At 40.1% G+C, this 21513-nt stretch overlaps 1 protein-coding gene across 1 annotated transcript in view; it reads left to right on the top strand.

Moving 5' to 3' along the window:
• Positions 1-11426: 11426 nt before the first annotated feature.
• The window catches only part of SMIM14 (small integral membrane protein 14), a 26257-nt gene continuing 16170 nt past the window's right edge, over positions 11427-21513 (top strand). Inside the window, exon 1 of the mRNA XM_009332452.1 lies at positions 11427-11532. Within this exon, the coding sequence (XP_009330727.1) occupies positions 11458-11532 (75 nt within the window). The 5' untranslated portion in view covers positions 11427-11457. The remainder of the gene's footprint in view (positions 11533-21513) is intronic.

The raw sequence follows: 21513 nt of genomic DNA on the forward strand, positions 1-21513 counted from the left end.
TGAATTAGATGGATGTTATTCTCTGGTAAAAACTGGGTCGTCTTTTAGCTAAACATATGTAAATAACCAAGCCCAGAAATCCTGTTAATTGCTACAGATTCCCTCTGGTATAAGTACTGATTAAAAATATTCTAATTGATAAGCTTCAGATTGTTTACTGCAGGTATGTAGAAAACTTGATTCAACTTCCATTGAAGTCAAAGACAGGCACCCGCTAGCTTCAGATAAAATTTGATCTGGCCTAAAGGGGTTAGGAGTAGGGCTGCCAGGGAACAGAGCTGCTTTCATCTGAAAATTGAAAATCCTGCTATCTTTCTCAGCATGCTGCTACCCTGCTAAATCTGTTTGCTCAGTGGCAAGTTATTAGAAACATATGTCATCCCTGGAGAAAAAAATAATGAAAATATTCCAAAGAATTTCAGTATAATTCTGTGGTTTATGTGATTGCAGTAACATTAAGGAATAGTGTATTTTTACAGTTTTAAGGATTTAGTAAGTTATTTTATAACCTAAACAATTGTACTCTTAATAAACGAGTCTCAAAAAACTTCATAGCTCATGGTTTAGGGCTGCACTTGCTGGCTCAATGTGGTGGAAAAACTTTCATTTTTATTTGTTTTGAAACTGTGCATTTTTGTAAAGGAGCAAATAAGAGAATTTTTTTATGTTTATTTTTGCAAAGAGATGAAATGTCTAAAAATTTCTGAATGATTGACCCTCCAAAAAAATTACTTCAAAATAATGAGTTATTGCAGGCCACCTGAGCTGCGGTAACTGCCTGGGTGCTCACGGTTAGCTCGGGGCAGCTCTGAAGTGAACTGTGTCAGCCTAACTTTTTTCTCTTACAGACTAGGCAAAGTGACATTCACTCACAGTTGCCGTGGGCTAAGAGCGTGTGCGGGGACCGTTGCCACAGCTCAGCAGCTGTACAGTGGCTTTGTTACACCATGGTAATTTGCTCATGAGTTTGAGTCCTGAGCCTCGCTGGGTGAGCTTTAAAGTTGGATCTGCTCTGAGCTCTAAAGTTGCTTTGGTACATTTGTACATATTAATCATAATCTTGATTCATAAGTCTTGGAACAAGAGCAGAGGTGTTTTACGGATACGTTACATAGTTTGTTATAGGAACATATTCTTTTCCCATACTTAGTCTTTTAAAGTAAATGATTAGTTTTGTATTATGAAGCCCGAAAGTTAAGTGCAAAACATCTCGTGGGCGGGGTAACCAACAGCAAAGTGAGTTTCCCTGTTCTACTCCCATGGGGAGGCTGATGCAAGATGCTCACCTCCGCTGTTTTCCAGTTGCAGGGAGTACCCTTTTATTCTTGCTTCCCTGCAAAAGTCTGCTCCCTGGAAAGCCAGCTCCTCTTTTATGTGTAGCCACTTGTTCAGAATTAGGCTTGCCTACATGTTGTAACACAAGCCTGTAGCCCTGGTTGGCGTGGCACAGCATGGGTGTCCTCTCAGTGCTGGTGCAGAAGTGCTCTCGGCAGAGGTTTCAGATTCAGTGTGTGTTGCTTCCGGCAGTAGTGCCTCGCTCATACAGCTGCAGGGGTGCTGAATTTAGGAGATTGGCAATTGTTGCTGGGAAATGGGAAGAGGAATGTCGACACAAGCAGTGGGGCAGTCTGTAGTGCCGGAGACACTAACCGAAAGTAGGAGAGTAAGCAAATTTGCCTAGGAGCTGGCCAATTTCCACTCAAGTGGAAAATCCCGTTAAAGTTGATGAGAGTTCTTGCCTTACTGAAGACCACAGGAGAGGGCTCCCAGTTTGCTCTGTAAACTGGTTGAAATACAATGTGTTTGTAATTTTACAGAGGATGGCCCACCCTTTTGCATTAACATATGTCAGACAAAATGATGAAATAGCCATTAGTGATTCAGTGCAATAGGAATCATTTTGTTGTCCTAGACCGTTGTCAGTCTCCTACACTAGAAATAAATGTTAAAGTGAAGCTAAAGCATTTACTTAGCAGAAAGAGGGTATTATTCTTGGACAATGTTCTGTGTCATTGATATCTTTTCTTAATTAGCTTTCATATTCTAAGAGATTTCTTTCAGAAAAATGTCATCATTTTAACAAAAGGATAACCAAATGCTGACAGCTGGAGTTTGGCAATAACATTCTGTATCAAGTATCAGTAAATGAATTCTAAAATAGCTGGACTGCTTTTTTGTTCCATGACTGGATGTGCATAATTAGCTCCTTTTTGAGTGTTTTGCCCAGAAGAAATGTTAAGCCACCTGCATGGGAATAAGTAAATAGCTTTTTTTAATCTTGGTGGGTCTTATTTAGCTCCCTTGGGGAATTCAGTTTTGATCACTGACATCAGCCTTATAGCCTTAAAGCCTGAAGTCTCTCTGCCTCCTCCCGTGTTAGGGACTGGCCATGGAAAGGAAGGCAGGGAACAGTACTGGAACAGTGTGGGGTTTTAATGCGTGGGTTCTTGTCCTCTGAGAGTTGTACTTAACACTGACAAGCCTTAATTAAACTGAAAGAAGCATCTGTGTCATCTTCTGTATTTCCGTGGTATACCATTCTATGTTGAACTGATGCACCTCAGCATACCTGTAATGTTGATTAGCCTTGTCGACAAATAGTAAGTTTCCTACCTGATTCCTACTAGATCCTGCCACCCTTTAAAGCTGTGTGAACTTTTTCACATACTTCAGTGAGAGAAGAGTTGTGATGCTTGGCTACAAAAGGGCTTTGACCATAATTATAAGTCTTTTATGTTCTCATGCTCTGGCTCCTGCTTCACTGCTCTAGGTGCTAGCGCTGTTGGTAGAGTCGCCGGAAGAATTTCCTGACCCACTCAGAGCAAGTCCAAATGTCCACATCAGGGTGAAAATGCTAGTGGCCCAGCAATGCTCACAATGTTGTGGTGGTCACACAGTGGTGGTCTTGTGCTGTGGGGACAAGGGATGTACCAGTGCTCCAGTAGTCCTGTGAGACCGTCAGAAAAAAACATCAGGAAGATCCTTAGCACTTACTTCTCAGTTCTGAGCCCGTCCCTGCTCAAAAGCTCCTTCCCTGATTTCGGCATGTCACTGTAGTATCCTTCAGTGACTGGCTCAGCATTTCTTAGTTTCTTTGGCTTTGCTCCTATTTTTAAGGAGTTGTTTTGTATTAAATTAGCATTTGTAAGAAGCACCAGATGGATGACACTGGAAAATCAATTCATAATTTACTTATGAAATGATTTGGGAGACGGTATCAAAGTTACCCACTAGTATGCCTTGAGCAGGATGTGGCTGGGTGTCGTAGTTTAACCCCAGGTGGCAACTAAGCACGACACAACCACTCGCTCACCCCCAGTGGGATGGGGAAGAGAATTGGAAGAGTAAAAGTGAGAAAACTCGTGGGTTGAGATAAAGACAGTTTAATAGGTAAAGCAAAAGCCGCGCGCGCAAGCAAAGCAAAACAAGGAATTCATTCACTCCTTCCCATGGGCAGGCAGGGGTTCAGCCATCCCCAGGAAAGCAGGGCTCCATCACGTGTAACGGTTACTTGGGAAGACAAACGCCATCACTCTGAACATCCCCCCCTTCCTTCTTCCCCCAGCTTTATATGCTGAGCATGACATCATATGGCATGGAATATCCCTGTGGTCAGTTGGGGTCAGCTGTCCCGGCTGTGTCCCCTCCCAACTTCTTGTGCACCCCCAGCCTGCTCGCTGGTGGGGTGGGGTGAGAAGCAGAAAAGGCCTTGACTCTGTGTAAGCACTGCTCAGCAGTAACTAAAACACCCCTGTGTTATCAACACTGTTTTCAGCACAAATCCAAACCATAGCCCCATACTAGGTACTGTGAAGAAAATTAACTCTATCCCAGCCAAAACCAGCACACTGGGTGAGCAGTTCTCTTCTGGAGCTCCTGCTGGTCTTGATGTCTCTGTTGAAACCAACAAGAACAGCACCACTCGCGTATATCTGTGTGCATGGTTAAGCACTGACTTTTCCATGAGGAAAAGAACTGGCTTAGCTTAATCTGCATTGAAAAGTTCATCTTGGATCTTGTTAATTATCCTGAGAAAAGTTGCAGTGCAAAAATACACTTGCCAACTCATTAGGCTACAGCTGGCAGTCCAGGGAGACATGCTGATGCTTTCAAGTACAAAATCAGCTGCTTTCCCCACTGCCCACTGGAATTACAAGGAGAGAGAGTGGAGAGGATTACTTTATACTCTGAAAGTGTTGCGATGTCTAGAAACCATCTTTGGGTATTGTATCAGCCATTAAAATCATTGCAGCTCTTTTCCCTAGAGAAGCTAAATGGATGATCTGAACTGGGACAGTTAGTTGAAGAAAGCTGTAACTGGAGCCACACTTTACTGTGGCAGCCCTCCTCCCGGCAGGACCCACATTTATATCCTCCTGTTTTGCTTTTGCTGCCCAGTCAGCCAGTTGGTTTTCTTTTGTCCTGAAAACTCGATTTTATGCCCAGGAGGAGGCCTGGTAGAAAAATATCATCAATAGTCCTCCAGAGATCTGTGACCTTGCAGAACTACTAGATCCTGGTCCACTGAAGCCGATGGGAGTGCTGGTATTTGTTTCAGTAAAAGTAGGATGGAGCTGTATACGTGGAAGAGATGATGGGAGAGAGCTTCTCTTGCTCTGTTAATAAAAGGGATTAGAAATCACTGTTCTAAAAAAGCCAAGGATAATGTTGCAGTGTTTCAGACTTAAGTTCTATGAGGGAATACTTACTTGAACTATCTAAATTACAATAGTAGAGGAGAACAGATCCTTGGAATGTTTTAATTAGTATCAATTTGTATACAAGATTCTTCTTTTTTACAGAACCTATTTTTAGCCTTGTTTGAACAGAGGAAGTTGCTTTGTGAAGGAAGCTTCCTTAGAAATCTTGAAGCATATTTTTGCCAGTTCTGTAACCCCAACAATTTAAAACTCTTTCATAAAAAATGCAGACTACCTCCACTGGATACTTATGCCAGGCCCTTGGCTTCTGGATTAATTTTGATTTAGTCCAGTGTCCTCCCCTATTGCCTTAGGATCATGCATCCATTAACTTCAGGCAGAATAGCATTTATTTATTTTAAAGTACTTCTTATTTTTCTTTTTATTTTCTCCCTATTTCTGTAGTTCCTTTTGTGATGTTTCTTCCCTATTCAACTACAAACGCTTGTTTGTAAAACTACACTGTCCTGTAGTTTTATCCTGTGTTTAGTTATTCCCTTCCTTTGCTTTTTTAATGGCTCTGTTACAATTTCTGCCTTGTTCCTCCTTTATATTGCTCTGGTGATAGGAAATGTGCTGCATTTCTGGTAGTAGCAATTGAAAAAAACTAGAAATTTCACAAAGATCTTTGCAGGTGAAATCAGCCAGTCCTATTTACACGTATCTCTGATTTATTTTTATAAGAGAGAAACCCCAAATCCATGCATGTTATTTTTCCCCTCTATGCTCTCACCCAGTCTGAAGAGAAACTTGACGCAGAAATCAATGGATAAAATTCCCTGGCTTGTCTTACTCACAAAGTTTAGCTGTACAACTGAAATAATAGGAAGTTAAATGATAGACTAGTGAGATGAATGTAGGCAGTTCATCAAAAGACTTGCAAAACTCTCAGGATGCTGTGGGAGGGTGGATGTTCATGAAGTACAAATATTATAGAAGATGGAAATCAACAGGAAAATGCATTCTATAACAAATACAGAAAATTGTGAGTTTGGCTGGCTTTCACTGGATTTGAATGTTTAGGCTCCTCTTGGTTGGTTGGTCACTAGTAAGCAATATTGTCCTACTGAAGATACCTTTATCTATTATTTTACTGTATACCTAATTGATGTTGAATTGGACTTTGTGTGACTACGCAGGGTTCAGTCAGTCCAGTTCCTAGAAGAAGCAGGGTTAGAAACAGATTTTGGAGTAACCACTTGTACCAGAGGCATTTTGAAGTGCCCAGTAATGAGTCAGCTGAGGTGCCAGTTGCCCCTGGAGCGCTGATGGTACCCAGGGGGACAGAGTGGCCAAGGAGGAGAAGAAAGAGTCCTAAAAAAGGAGCGGTGAGGAGCTTTATGAGGAGCTGATCACAGCAATCTCTTCTTGCTTTAACTGAAGCAAATTTCCACCCCCTGGCTTAATGGGTACTACGGCTGCACAGCCCCTGTGCCTGGTAGTTCTCTGGGACAGGACTTCATGTGCAGGATTGCAAGGGTGTTATGCTACACGAGGCCAATGTACAGGATGTTTTAGATGGTAGAAGAGAATACTTGGAGGTCATTTGGAGATGGGTGAAATGATACAGAAGAACCAAACTTGGGGCGTGCTGTGAAGAAAATAATTACAGAAAGGGTCAGGTATTGTAAGAAAACATGGATACTAAGGTGGCTTAGGTGCAGGTAAAAAGGCAAGAGAGCAAATCCTTTTTATGGAAACCTGGATCCTTTAGGAGATCATGGAAGAGTATAGGAGAGAGGGTTTCTGCCTCTGACAGTAAGATAAAAATGAACATTTTATCTTTGGGGCAGTGAATTGTTCATGCTTTGTGTATGGCTTTTGCTATTTTAGCCCGTTATCATTTTTCAGAGGCATAACAAGTCATTTGCTTTCTTTCTACATTTTTATTTTAAATTTTATACATATTTTCATTTGTTCTGCCACGCTTCTCTCAAACTGAACTCAGAAGCAAAATTAACTTTATGGCTTGTTAGAGGTATGTGACAATTGTGCTTTGAGTTATTGCAGTTGGCTGAAAAACAGTAATGAGGAGCTGAATAGGGTTTTGTTTCTCTTTAAAGTAACGTGGAAAGATTGTGTTACTTGTCTGCTGTACTGTGAGGTGTTTTCCTCCAAGGATTTCTTACCTTCAATCTTCAAGAAAAGAGCAACACAGCAAAAATAGTTCTTAGCAGAGGAACTCTTCAGCCATTGTATGTATCGTGTGTGTGAGATAGTAAACATTTTAAAAGTGCCTGGATCCACAAAAGGTAAGAGTTAATGGGCTTAGAGTTTTGATGCTGAAGATGCCAGGTTTAGTCTGTGGTAAATCAGAAGTGACTCTGATTTGTGTGTCATATAGAGTGAGTGTTTCTTTGAATACTAGAATTATAGATATTTTTACACACTCCTTTATACCAAGCAGTAGAGATCACCAATATGTGCGCTTTGAAAATCTTGCTAATCAGCATCATATGGGAGTCACATTGGAGAGCATCCAGCACATGGAAAATTGACAAAACTTCTTGTTCGCCTTCATGCTAGAAAGGAATTAAGTTTTCTGATTATTAGGGTGGAGAGAGGCAGAGTATAATTTCTGTCTCCCAGAGCTCACCAGCTGCATGCTATTTACTCAGGAGAGGTGTTGCTGAATTGGGAAATAATGTATAGTCACTGCAATAATTTAAAATACAGAAGAGTCTCCAGGTACAAAAAACCAATCAGATTGTAGCCATAAAGATTGCTTTTTTGATAGCAGGGTGTATAAAATATAATACACAGCTGTAGGGCTGGGATTGGGGAAGATAATAAAAGAAGAAACAATTTGCAATAATTACTATAACTGAGAATGCTATTTTTTAAATCATGAGAGACTGGAAATATTTTTCAATATGGCTTTATTGCCTACAATTTCAAATAGATGCTCAAGTCAAAAGGTAATGGTCGGCTTTTATTTCTGTTTTACACCATCAGAGACCATCCTCCACTTTGCTCCCAAATTATAGTAATTCCGGCTCTGACTACAGTATTTTAATTTCAGTAGTACTGTTTATGATTGCCTCTGTGGGCCTCTTTACACTGGAAAGGTCATATTGGCTCTTTGATGGTACATTGTATTTGTCCACGTTTACTAATTCTCTCCTTTATTATGCTCTCTATCAGTTTGCTTAGTCTAGAGGCCATAATGTATACCTTCTCAGCTGTTATCAGTGAGAGTTTTGACATATTTACCAAATGTATCTTCCAACTGTTTGTAAACCCTGTGAATTAAATACTGTGCTAGCAGTAATATGGCCAAACCAAAATACAGTAATTTTAACTAGAGTAAAAGTAACTCTCTCAGTGAGAGTATTTGCAGGTATTTGACATCATAGCCTTACCAATCACTGTGGTCTTACCAGTTACTCTATAAATTCCAAGAAAAACAAGGTAACAACAGGTAGGAAAACATACAGAAAAATAAGTAAAACTACAAGGTTTTTTTTCTTTCTCCAGGTCATGAGGAAAAGAATGGAGCACGTCCTCCCATTTTCTGTGGTAGATTCTATGTAGAAGAACTGTATTTGCAAAAGGTGGAGAGCTGGTGTGACTCACAGCAAAGAGGTCAGAGCTGGGCAGAACAAGTTAGCTGCTGACGTGAGAACAGGCAATTGCAAGTACCGGGAGGCAGGCAGGAAGCACATTGCAATTCTGGAACAGGATTTTGATACGAACGGGCTGCCTAAGAGCTCGCAGTGGAGCCAAGGAATCCTGCTCTGTGATACATAAAAAAACAGTAGTCTCTTATTACCCTATACGGGTGTTATCTTACTCTTATTATCTTACAGAGGGTCACAAAACGTCAATAAACTTAAGGATCTGATTACAGACCTTAGTTGATACTTAGTACTTTATGTATTCAAAGTGTGTTACAAATAATACACTTATTAAGCCAAGAATGTTTTCATGAGGAATACAGACATGAGTGTCATTTTACAAGTGAAAATCATCATGTAGTATAGAGTGGTTCTCTCTTCTTTATGACTGGTCAGCCACATATAAAATCTCTGTTTCCTCCAGTTCCCAGCAAAAAATAATTGCATAAAGGGGCATTAGTTACCTGGGTTTTTTTTAAAGTAATAAAATAACCCAAGTTTAGCATCTTTATCAGGGGAAAACCTAGTGCTGTTCCTAAAATAGATGGTCCGTCTTCGGTCCTTTGCCGATGAAAGAGCTTGTTATAGGCTTGAAGGAAGGAAAGAGAAAGGATGATTCCTTTCAGCATCATGTGAAGGTGAGAAAGCTTGTAAGGGATCTTTTGTTGAAAGCTTGGACGGCATTTTACTTCGTGGCATGTGTTCTGCTTTATTTTAGCTCATTAAGGTAATTCATCATGTACAATTCAGATGCCTTGGGGTAAATTCCTTCTAGCGAACCTCCACTTAAATTTATGATGTTATATGACAGATTAATTTTCCCTGTTTATTGTCTAATCTTTTTCAGTTGTATGCTCTACAAAGAATGTTAGCCTGGTTTCATTGGTGAGGACTCTTATCTGATGTTTTGATTTCTTGTAGTCATATATAGATTAACACTCCTCTATTAATTGCTGTGGCATTACTATGTGTTACTGACTCCTAAATTATTTCAAGTTACAATTAAATATTGTTTTGCAACTTTACTGGTTCAAATACCTTCTTTTGGATGTCAGCATTATGTCCAGAGAAAGCATTTTGCACTATTTAGCAATCAGTGCTTTTACCTGTTCCTTGTGCTAAAACAGTTTTAGAAAAGCTATTCTGGTTGACGTGGCATATCATCCAGGGAGCTTGTGTAGTTAAAGAAATTCTTCTATTGCTGTCTTGCAGTTCTGGTGGTTCTGAGATAACTTCACGGAAGTTAGTGTAGTAGCTTTATAATTAACTCTCAAAAAGAATCATTAGATCATCTGCTGTGATCTAACTTGGGTGCTTCTGTACTTTACTGAGCAACCTGTATTTGGCTGAAGCACATCTGAATGCATTGAGAGATGGGAAATCCACCCCTTCTTTGGCAGTTTGTTGCACTGGTCAGTTACTCTAATGGTAAAAATGTATGGCTTGCTTCTCTTTTGAATTTGGTTGATTACAGCTTCCAGTCATTGCTTCTTGATCATCTCTTCATTGAAGAACTTCTCAGTACTCAGGTTTATTTTTCTACGCAAAGGTACTGTACACTACATAATCAAGTAATCTCTCAGTCTTCTTCTCAGTACATTGCCAGATTACTCTTTCTTAGTGTCTAGGCAAAAAGCCTGTCCTCCATCCCTTGGATTTTTTTTTTCCTCTTTTTCAGTTTTCAGTATTCTTTTTAAAAAGTGGAGACCCTAGCAGATAAGGGCACTGATGTTCAGACTCCGTAATGAAGATACAGATATCTCTTACCTTCTTTTACTATCTGGATCTTTCCACCATGGCAGAGGATAATACAGAAGAGTGGTAGGCATTGACAGAAGAATGACTTCTGAAATGCATTTTCTTTTTTCCATCTCTTTCTTCCCCCAAGAGGAAACAGCGATGATACAGACACATTCTGTTGAATGAAGATATCTCCTATTTCTCCTAGTGAGGTTAAACATTAAAATGCTTATGTGTGATCAAAGCTGTAAGTTTTTATAGGTGATGGCTGCAGAGCACATCTGCTGATTCAGCACACCCTTATCACATGGCTGGCACCTTCATAAACTACTTGTTTTAGGAAATTGAGAGAATCTATCTGCTCTATGCTGCTGCATCTATTAAGCTTACCAGTTATCTCACATTAGGGCCCCAGCATGTGCAACACAAACACAATCTGAATCTAGCTTTATTGATGCCAAGTTAACAAAAATATTTTGAAAGTGTCATTCCACAGAACTGATCTAATACATCCTAAGAGTCCTCATTCGAGAGAAATCAGTCCCTGATTTGATCACAAGGGTAGAAATGCCTTGCAATCTGCTACCCGTTTTGACTATCAATTAAGTCACTGACAAGGCTATTGGTAAATAGTAAAGATGCGCTTGTATACGCTTGACATGTCTGGTGTAAGTGGTTTTAGCAGGTGAATAACCTAGAATTGATTCCCTACCATGTCTATTACAGCTTCTTTGAACTTTCTGTATTGCTGAGTGAATGACCTACTTCTTTGATCTAAAATTAGTGTGTGTAGCTCTATTTTTAAAGTGTTTCCAAGTACATCCACTTTTGCACCCCTGCTGCTTGCTTTCATTATACAATAAGGATGATTGTTTCCCCCTTCAGCAAAGAAGTTACCGGGTTTTAAATTATTTTCCTGTACATTGGTCCAGAGGGAGAATGACGGCAGTTTGTTAGGGGTTTAGGAGTACAAGTTCCCCTGAGTTTTCATATTGTATTCATACACTTAAAGAGTCCCACTATGCAGATGAGAGACCAGAATTTAATCTTTGTGGTTCTTGTTTGTTAGGATGTATTTCATAGTGGTATGTGGAAAAAACCCAGGACACACTCACAAATTCTTGCAAAAAAATGATTTGGCTCTCTAAGGAAGCCTGTGCGAGACACTGCTTTCAGCAACATCAAAATGTAACTGCACATACCAGACTTCTTCATTCATGCTGCCAAAGGAATAATAGGATTACACTGCTTTGTTTTGCTTTTTCACCCTGGCATTAAATGAACTGAAACTTGATGTGTGAGTCTCTGGAAAATAAGGTCAGTTGGAAAAGAGTTCATTGTCCTTTTATTCTTATTCTTCTTAGGTGTTCACAGACAAGTTCAGGTTTATCCAGAGAACCATGGCAGAAGGTGGATTTGATCCTTGTGAATGCATTTGCTCACATGAACATGCAATGAGAAGACTGATTAATCTGGTAAGGATAACATGAGGATATTTGGAAGGGTGGTTATTCAGACATTACTTCAGCTCTTGCAGACTTGCTGTTACTGATGCTTTTGATTCTGCTTATTCAGTTGTGTGTACAGTTAGAATCTGTGTATCTGACTTTCTGATGAGCTTTTGAATAGTTAATACAAATGATAGCTTTCTGTTTATTTCCCAGGACTTCATTTTACAGCATGGACAGTGTTTCTGTTGAAATGTTTCTCTGTAACCCTTTTTCAGTCTACATAAAAACAAAGAAACTGCCCTGCAAACTCTTTGAGTTCAAAGTGATACCACACATATGAAGTTCTGTGTACTCATATGGCAAGATAACAATGTCTAAATTTTTAAAACTAATCTTTAAAAAATTCTGAAGTTGAGAATCCAGTGATTCTGAGTTCTGTTTTTTGCTATGTCATTGATATGGTTGAGCAACTTCAAGCAAGTTATTTTACATTGCTGTAACTGTGACCTGTAAAATAGCAATGATTCTTTGCTTCCATATGGAACTTAGTTCAATGTCCATTGAAGAAAAAGCTACAAAGTGCTAATTATTTTTTCTAAGTAACGGTATATATTTTTAAAAATAACACGAACAATTGTGAACTGTGAGCAATTAGGTGAACTTGATTACAACTCTAATTTGGTTAAACTGTTTTTTAAGATCATATTTTACATCAGCTTAATTTGATGTGCTTCCCCTTGTTGATTTTCATAAATTTGTTTTTATCCCATTTTCTTTCTTAGGGCCTAAATGTCCTTTTAAGTTACTGAGTACATCAACTGCTCAAGGCAGTAGGTGTGAAGAGCATCCTCTCCAGGATCAGGCCCTTCTTCAAGACGTATCTTATCAGTATTTTAGGAAGTTTATCAGGCATCCACTAGCCTATGATAAGAGCAGGGCTAATGTGTAAGTCCCCAAAGAATGTATGTCTGGGAATAAGGAATCAATTTGTGTGCTTGCCCTTAAAATAAAACCACTTCCACGTGCATACATCCACAAGAGAACATTGTTTTAAACAGCACTTTGCAAGAAGTATATATAGCTTGTTCTTGCAGGTGTGTGGGTTGCACTCATATAGCCCTGCTTCACCCTGAACATAAAATCCGGAGTGTCCGCACTTTCTTGGCCTTGGAGTGCATTGTTACACTATCTCGTCTGGAGTGCCAGGGGAAGGACCTAAAGCCAGGCAGATGCTGTGCCTGTGTGTTCTCTCAGGGAGCTTGGCTGACCCCATTTTCCAGAATTACTCTGCTCAGAGTAAGCAGAGTTCACCACACGTGTCCATAATGCAGCACTGCAGAACCCATGCCATCGTATTCTCACACTGCGCCCCTGGGCCTGTGCACACAGAATGCCTCCTCAAAAACACACAGGCCACCCTGGGAGCCAAAATACCCCAGACCACATTCTCAGTGGGAGGGCTATGTCAGTGGCTGCAGCAGAAGGCCAAACAATCCCGCACAAGGACAAAAGGAAATGACAAGCAGTTGTCATCTCACAGACCACAAGACCCTTGGGCTAAGCATCAAAGCTAGAGTTGCCAGACAGTCCAGATCTGTGTAGTGGTCAGCTGCACAAAAGTCCAAAATGACACCAGACAAATAAAGCATGTCTGCATAGCCAATTCCATGTGCTGATATGATTTCCCTTTGGTAGTTCCCAAGTGTGGTGCAGCCAGTGCTCTCTTGAGTCTTACAAGTCATTAGAGGTTGACTCACTTTCTTATTGCTGAACAGGCAACAGGCTTGTCTGGGGGATGGAGGTGCAGGAAGTGGAAGGGATGTGTGCCCATCTGCTGGTGTTATCAGACTTGTTCAGGGTGGAAGGGACTTCAGGACTTACCTAGGCCGACCTCCTGCTTAAAGCAGGGTCAACAGTGAATTCAGACCAGGTCATTCAGGGCTTTTATTCCAGCTGAGTCTTGAAAACCTTCAAGGATAGCAATTCTGCAGCCTCTTGGGGCAATATGCTGCAATGTTTGACAGTCCTTGTGGTAGGGAATTCTTTCCACCCACTGTTTCAGTTGAACGTATCGTACTCTGTGCCATACAGTGCTGTGAAGAGCCTGTGTCTGTCCTCTCAGTAACCTTCTCTGGGCTGAATAAGCCCAGCTCCTTCAGCCTCTCCTTACAGGGCAAGTGCTCCAGCCCCTGGTGACCCTCTGCTGAATTCACTTCAGTCTGTAAATATGCCTTATGTAGGGGAGCCCAAGACTGGATGCAGTATTCCAGGTATGGGTTTAAAGTGCTGAGTACAGGGGTGTAATCGCATCCTTCAATGTACTTACACACTGTTTAAAGGTCAATGCTGTTGGCACAAGGGCGTAGAAAATTGAGGCTTCTGTGGAGAACAGTTGTCTCTTCTGTGGAGCCTTTAGGTCAGGGCCCAGCCATCCTAGCTCATGCTTCCCAGTTAGAGGCACAATTTCAAAATATTCTGAGCTCTCCCTGCTTACCCCCATATGGACGCTCATACACATGTCCTTTCCCAAGAAGGATTTTCCTCTTGTCCTCAACATGACATTTGTGGCATATCCCACAGTTGTGTTGATTCTGGACCTTGAGACTTCTGGACACATGCTGCAGTGGTGACAAAGGAACCCCCAGGAATAAGCTTCAGGAAGTTGGGAAGGAGAAAGGAGGATGCGTGTTGGCTGCTCTTTCCTCTGAGGCTTGTCAGATGCAAATCTGAACCAGTATGGTTCAGACTTTTGACCCCCATTCAGCATTTTTTATCTTTTCCTTTTTTGCGAGAAGGTACTGACAGGCAATGGCACCAGTCAGCCAGTTCTCTTTATGTTGTGGCTGGAGGATTCTAGGTATGAATAATGTAGGTGAGTTGTGGCCAGAGTCAGAAGAAGTGCCACAAAGGTCTGTGAGATTTTGTTCCTGGGCTGCTCCATGCAGTGTAAGGTGGGTGCAAATGGATCATCTGGAGGCACACTGGTTCCTGCGTTGTGAATGTAAACAGAGCACATCGTAGGTGCACCCTCTTGGGTGGTCACCAAGACCAGTCTAACAGTGTTCCTGTGTAGTTGCAGGAATGGAGTTTATTGCTCAGTGTCCAGCTGCCAAAAAGATCATACCAATTAGCACTTGAAACTGTGAGGAGTAAGGGGAAATGCCAGATTTCATCTATCCTAAAAAGCAAAACAAATGCTTCTGAATATTTATAAGAGCAAATCACTAGCTGGGATAATTCAGCAGAATCTAGAAAGGAACAGTCTCAAACGTCTCAGTCAGCAGCCAGACTATCCTCAAGTGACCTGTTGCATGATTTTAGCAGGAGACTTGCTAAACCTTCATTATTGCATCTATAACTTTTATGCTTCAGTAAGAGTTTGCTTTCTAAGCTGCTGTTTTGTCACTCAGTCTTACACAACATAAGCAAACAGGAATTTTACTATTTGTTTTAAAGGGAACCGTTGGACATCGGTTCTCAAAGTTGCTGAACCCTACAAGTCTCAGTGGAGACTGGCTGCCCACTACCTCTGAAAGTTGGATCCTCAAAACCTTTACTCCAAAACCATTGCAATACAAGAAAGCTAGGCAATCTGTAGTTGTTCAGCCTGTGGGGGAAAAAAAAAATCCAAACATGCTGTATACCCAGAAAGGTTCCCTATGCCTACTTAATTATTGATTCTTTTTAACCTAGATAGGTATAAAACACACCAGAGCACATTTGAATGGTGTTATAGCTGCGAGTACTTGTCAGGATTTTGGAGCAAATTGTATAACAAGGTGGTTGTAATTATCTCCAGACTGAGCATTGTAAATCCAGAAGTTCAGACTTAAGATCAAATTTAACAGGATAACAATGTAATTGTAAGAGATGCCCAAGTGTGGAAATGTACTTTTAGGATTCTTCAGTCCAGTAATGACATTGTGCAAAAACCCCATGATTGATGTAGACTTTAATAACTTGCATTTGCATTACAGTAAACTAATTTTTACAGTAAACTAATTTGTTTATACCTGTATAGAACAACACTGATAAGAATTAAGGCTTCTGCTAATGAAGAACACATGATGTATTCAGTTATGACTATTACATGTAGAGTTAAAAATACATATTCAAATACACAGGATTTCTATTAGAGTTTGTTTTGTTCATTTTGTTGAGTTTTTTTCTTCTTAGTTCATAATACCATGAAGATTTTACAGACAGTGGACTGTACATCTCTAATGTGCATGGTGTTTTTAAAAGATTTTTTGCTGCTTATTAACTGGGAGATATTGTTCATACCTACAGTTCTTATAACTTACATATACATACTTAAGTGGCATTGAATTCTCTTACGCTGAATGTTCTGTCGTTTTCCCGAAGTGGATTTTTCATGGTTCTCCTTGGTGTCAAAATATGAAAATTTCGCACATGGTAAACTTCTGTAGCATGGCCACTGTAAATAATAAGCAAATATTATGATTTCCAAATATTCCTAGGAAACAATAGAAATCTAAAGTCTTTGACTGTGAATTCATAAATATAATTTCTAGTGTGTAATACCCATGGCAACATCTGTTACGATTTGGTGGTGTTGTGTAACAATTTGGCTATTGTATGTTGGGCTCACTATTTACTCTATGGATATAGCATATAATTGGGAACTTCCATAAGAGGAAGTAAGCACAGAAGAAAAATATCGCAAGACTTTCCATCCTCTGCAGATACACAAGAGCTGTCAGAAGACAATGACAAGTCTGTTAGCTTGTATTATTTTATCTCCTGTTCAGTCTCCTCCCTCTACAAAACTTATTTTGACAAGAAGAGCCAAAGTTCAAGAATGAAGAACGACAAACGACATCAAGTACTTTAATGGGGGGACGCCGTGAGACAAGGGCTGGTTGTTTGAAAGAGTCATGGTGAAGGACATTCTGTGGTATCCAGAGGAAATCGTTCCTGTCTTAGTTGTGGCAGAAGAGAGTAAATCTCTGGATAAGAATGATGTTTTATTTAAACCTTTTTATTTCCCTTTTTTTCACTTCTTTTGTAAAATAAGAATCTGATTGCACTATGTTACTCCTCCAGACTTTGATGCTGTCTGAGTAAGCATGGCTGATCCATGGAGTATATTAGTCCAGGGCTCAGTTCAAGTCTGAAAACTAGACTGAAAACACAGTGTATGTGGTGGTGGGGGATAATTATACATAGAGCATCTTCCATGAGACCATGTGACTACTTAGAGTGGCCAGAAATGTCAAAGCAAGCCGGTAACACACATAACTTTGTATGATGTAAACGTCCTTTTTTTTCTTCCCTTCTGATACAGTATTATTTGCTTTACAGAAAGCGTGACTTTAGAATTCTCTCATGCTAGTTTCTATGAAAATGAGCAATATGTTCTTTAACCCAAAACATTTCTGATTCTGTAATACAAAAGGACCCATTTTGATGAACTGCCAGCAGTTCTGCTGTAGAGATTTGATGGCTTTACAGACCTCTGTGGGAATTACAACCTTGTGTTTTGTTCTTCTGTCGCTAATTGCAAAGTAATGGCCCATGTCTAGTTATGTTGCTATACCAGAAGGTTTGAATGTCTCAAAAACTCTGGGGGATACAAAGCAAATAATTCTTTATTTTAACCTCTCTTGTATTCTGAGGTGTCACTAGAATTTGCAAAAGTTGCAAATTCTCAAACTGTTTCAACACAATTGGTTCAAACACTCTTTTGTCAACCAAGTTTCCACATAATTCTCTGGGCCAGGTCAGTTTAGAGTCTTACTATTATAAACAGGCATAGTCTGAAATAGTATCCAGCATAGCCATGAATCTTGGCTGAGGGAGACCTTGTGCAAACAGCACAGAATAAACACAGATGACTAAAATAGATCTGCGTTGTGTGCTGCAAATGGTTGAAAAGCTCTCAAGATGTCAGCACAGCTAAGCCCGACTTAAACAGTCCCTCAGGCAACCAGCAAAAGTGAGTTACCCTACTGACGTGGCCTTCTACTGAAAGCGCAGCAGAACTATACCGAATACGTTTGTGATAATTTAAAGTGACCTTCTAAATATGGAGGTTGCCCTGGAGACTTCTTACACACATTCCATGGCATTTGCCTTCTAATTTGTTTTTTGTAATAGCAGTTGCTACTGCTTCTAGTCTGTAGCCCTTCTTAGCCAACCACTCCAAGAGCAGGAAATTGCATTTTGCTCTCACTTGCCCTCTTTTTTTCCAGACCTGTGCCTTCAATTCCCAATTTCTTGGCATTCAAGCTGGTTCAAAAAGGACCTTTCCTAACAGCTGAACCTTAGGTTGCTCATTAGGACAAAGAGGCTATCAACCTTCTGAGATGCAGGGGAAAAGACTTGATGCACCTCCTAAGGCACTGGGCCAAAAGAATAAAACACAAGGTTTGAGTGGCAGGGAGCGAGCTTGTTCTTGCGTGCTCTTGCTGCGCTGACCTCCATTTCCCCGCCTTCACTGGGTGCTCAAAGTGCTGGTGTTGCACAGGTTAAGGCCCCAAAACTGTATCACAGAATTCATGCACTGCTAACGGTCTTTAAGCTAGAAACTAGTTCCAGATCAAGCAGTTTAAATGGAGACTATTTTCTAGACAGGTAAGTGGATGTTTAAAAAAAAGAAAAAAAAGCCATGAAAAATGGTGTCCACCCTGGTCTATGTCCCATGGAGACCGTTTTTTCCTATAAGGGGTTTGGTATCAGGACTTAACTGAAAGTTGAAGGTGCCTGTCATTCTGTGCATTTCCCATTCCTGAGCTTTGTAGTATGCTGGAAGCTGCTGCTTCTTAACCAGTATATATAAAAAAAAAGCAAAACAAACACCTCAGTCACGCCTCATGACCACCTCAAAGCATTCACAGTGTGACAGTATTGCAAGCAGTGTAGAAAAATATGCATTGACAATTCTGTCAGCTTGATATTCCAGAAGTAATTAATAGCTATAACCTGTATTATGAATGGCTGAACTGTGTTTGATGATCAGAGCTGTGTTGTAGCCGTCTCATTTGAGGAAAAAGGAGAAAATTGTGCTTTTTCTCTCAGGCCAGATGTGGATGTAATCAATACTTAGAGCACAACACTTAGAGCAAACTGTACTTACCTGTTGGAACTCCTAGTTCTAAGCCTTTTCCTCAAGGCTGTCTACGTGGGAGTACTCTTTTCATTTGCTAATATGCATCATTTTGCAGAAGATACTCAACTGTTTGGTCAAAAAACCCACATGTATTCTGGTTTTGTATTTTAGATACAAGTTTGCTAATGCCCTTTTGGGAGATCTGTGTATGTTTTTCATGAATGTTTTCAGATGCCTCTGTACTAATACTGTGTAATATTCTATCTCATCCATTTGCTGTCTAGTATTTCATGTAGTCAGAGGTGTTGTGAGCTCCTTGTAATGATCGTGACTATCACGCTGCTGCTGCTTCTTTTCCCTGACTCTCCCTGTTCTGCTAATTCATTCTGTTTTGCATTCACTACAAGCAGGATGCCAGTGATATCCCAGGTCCTGAAGGCCAGCAAAATTATAAAATGAAGTACCAGTAAAAGTCATGCAATTGTAGGAAAGTGAGGGAAGTGTGGAAAGAGGGGTGAAACAGCAATCCCAGGAGAAATGAGAAAATAAAGGGAAGAATGAGTTCTTGCCCAAATCAGGGCTCCTATTTGCACAGTGGTCCATCTGCTGCATCTTCCTCCATAAAATTTCATGTCTTTCAGTACGAAAGTTAATAATGTTCTCCCTCTGTCATAACTGGCTGATGGTTCTGGGTCTTAAGAGTTGGTTTGTAATCTAGGAATATTATTCTGAAAGGTACCAACCATCCTTCTCTCTCATTTGCCATGGGAGAGAAAATTACTTGTCACTTCACAGGACCAAACTCCATATTTTTATCACGGACTGTTATTCTGTCCTTGTATGAACAATCATTTATTTTATTTTAATTCTGCATATGCTCATAGAAAATGTAGGAGTGGGGAAGGCAGTGTTAATTTTTTCCTTGTTTGTCCCTCTAAGAGAAGCTAGTGTAGTTTAAGAGACAATTTAATTCCATCAGTATGCCCTTCTTTTCCCCTTATTTTTCTCGTATTTCTCTTGGCCAGCTTGTAGCAGAATAATGCATGTAGGTGTCATTTTTTGTATCTTTAAATCTGAACTCTACGGATAATGCTACAATTCAATTTGCAACCTGGCTTGTATTCAGGACTGGCCTATCCTACCACAGTAATTTATTTATCATGTTGTTTACTAAATCGTTTATATACTTTGAACAGAACAGACGTGGCTGCCAACAAAGCTTAAACAGTGATTTCATTACCCAGAAGTGTGAGAACACCATCGGGAGTATGCCATGGTGTTGTCATCTTCTGGCATCATTGGAGAGAAAAAGCAGAGCTTACAACTGGTCTAAATTGTAAAACATTGTTTTCACAAGGGATGATATTTTGCCCTTGTTATCGCATAAAATTTTTTATCAACAGTCTTTATGATTCTATTTTAAATTTACTTGTATTCATGGGATAAATGACCATATCAAGTTAGTTATTTGTCCTTGCTTTCCTACTTACCTATTCTTTTCTTTCCATTGCCACCATTATCCGTTTCTGCTCTCCTATCTTTGTACCTAATTTATCTGTTTCTTTCACACATTTCTCTGGGCTTTCTTCCATCACAATTTTTTCTATGGAGGTCTTTTCCTAACCTGGCTCATGAACTTGCTAATTTTTCATTCATGTCTTTTCTGAGGACTTATTTCTGCTTTGAGCTGTCTCAAAAGTTACTCTAAAACGCAATTATTTTGATGATCCCTACATAAATAATTTATTTTAATCTCATTGCCATTCACGCGACTTCATTGATTATTGCACTGTGTTCCTGCTACTAGTCCTGTTCTTGTTTTGTTACCTCTTTATTGCACCATTTCTGGAGTTGGAAAGTGCTTTTGGACAGGGATTATGCCATTATTTCTTCTGAAAAATGACAAACTGGTGAGCTGTCTGATCATTGGTATCTTCCTGATATTTGTATGTTTTGTCTTTTTTTATTTTTTTAACTCTGAAATAATACACTTAACTCTTAAAAAGTATTCATACTGGATAGGAACTCTTAATCTTTTTTCAGGCAAGACGCTATTGACTTTAATTAAAAAAAAAAAGTTTGTCTGAGCAGAGATTGTCTCAGGGTTTGTGAGACTGTTGAACCCCGGGGTAGCAAATTCTGAAAACTCATCTGAAGAGTTTCAGAAAACTCCTCTGAAGAGGAAGCAAGGGAATTGACAGAAGAACACGTTACTGTGAAGGTAGGCAGAAGTCTGAATTTCCTTCTCTACAGTAGCTATCTGTGATGAGCGGTAAACGCAAAGTAGCTTAACTTCTTTCATGGGAAGACTGAAATGATCCCAGTGGCTGAGGTCACTGTATTGGAAAAACAAGTTCTCTGTTTAGCTAGGTGAAGCTGTTTCACTGGGCCTACTATTTCAGTTGGACTTCAGTGATTTTGCAGAGCAGCTAACGTGCAGTAAAAGTTCACACCCTGTTTTCACCGCACAGTGGCACGTTTGTGCGCCCACAGTAGGTTTGCACATGAAAAAATAGAGACTTTACTTAATATAGTGACTTCACAGAAAAGTTTCCAGAGGCCGATAGTGGTGTCCCTTTACTGTGACTGTTCACGTTTTGTTCACAGCTGGGGATTGTGAAGAGTGGTGGCTCTTATTGCTAAAAACCGCGCAGACTCCTATCAGAGCATGGCATCTGTTGTAAGAGTAGCAGCAGGACACAGTCAGGTTTCAGGTATGCTTGATGGGTAAATGCTGCTGATCCACAAGATGGCATGTTAAAACTGTACTTCATCTATAGTGTCGAAGGAGCAGGACCTAAACACTGTTTTGTTAATGTGAACTGGGGCTAAAAGCTGTGTCTTTTGGAAGAAGAAAAAAAAAAGGAAGAGCTATTTCAAACTTGAACTGGGAACCATTTTAAATGTGCTATTTTTAGTTTTGCAGTGCAAAA

The sequence above is a fragment of the Pygoscelis adeliae genome, unplaced genomic scaffold, assembly GCF_000699105.1.
Source record: "Pygoscelis adeliae isolate BGI_AS28 unplaced genomic scaffold, ASM69910v1 Scaffold59, whole genome shotgun sequence".
Lineage (NCBI taxonomy): Eukaryota > Metazoa > Chordata > Aves > Sphenisciformes > Spheniscidae > Pygoscelis > Pygoscelis adeliae.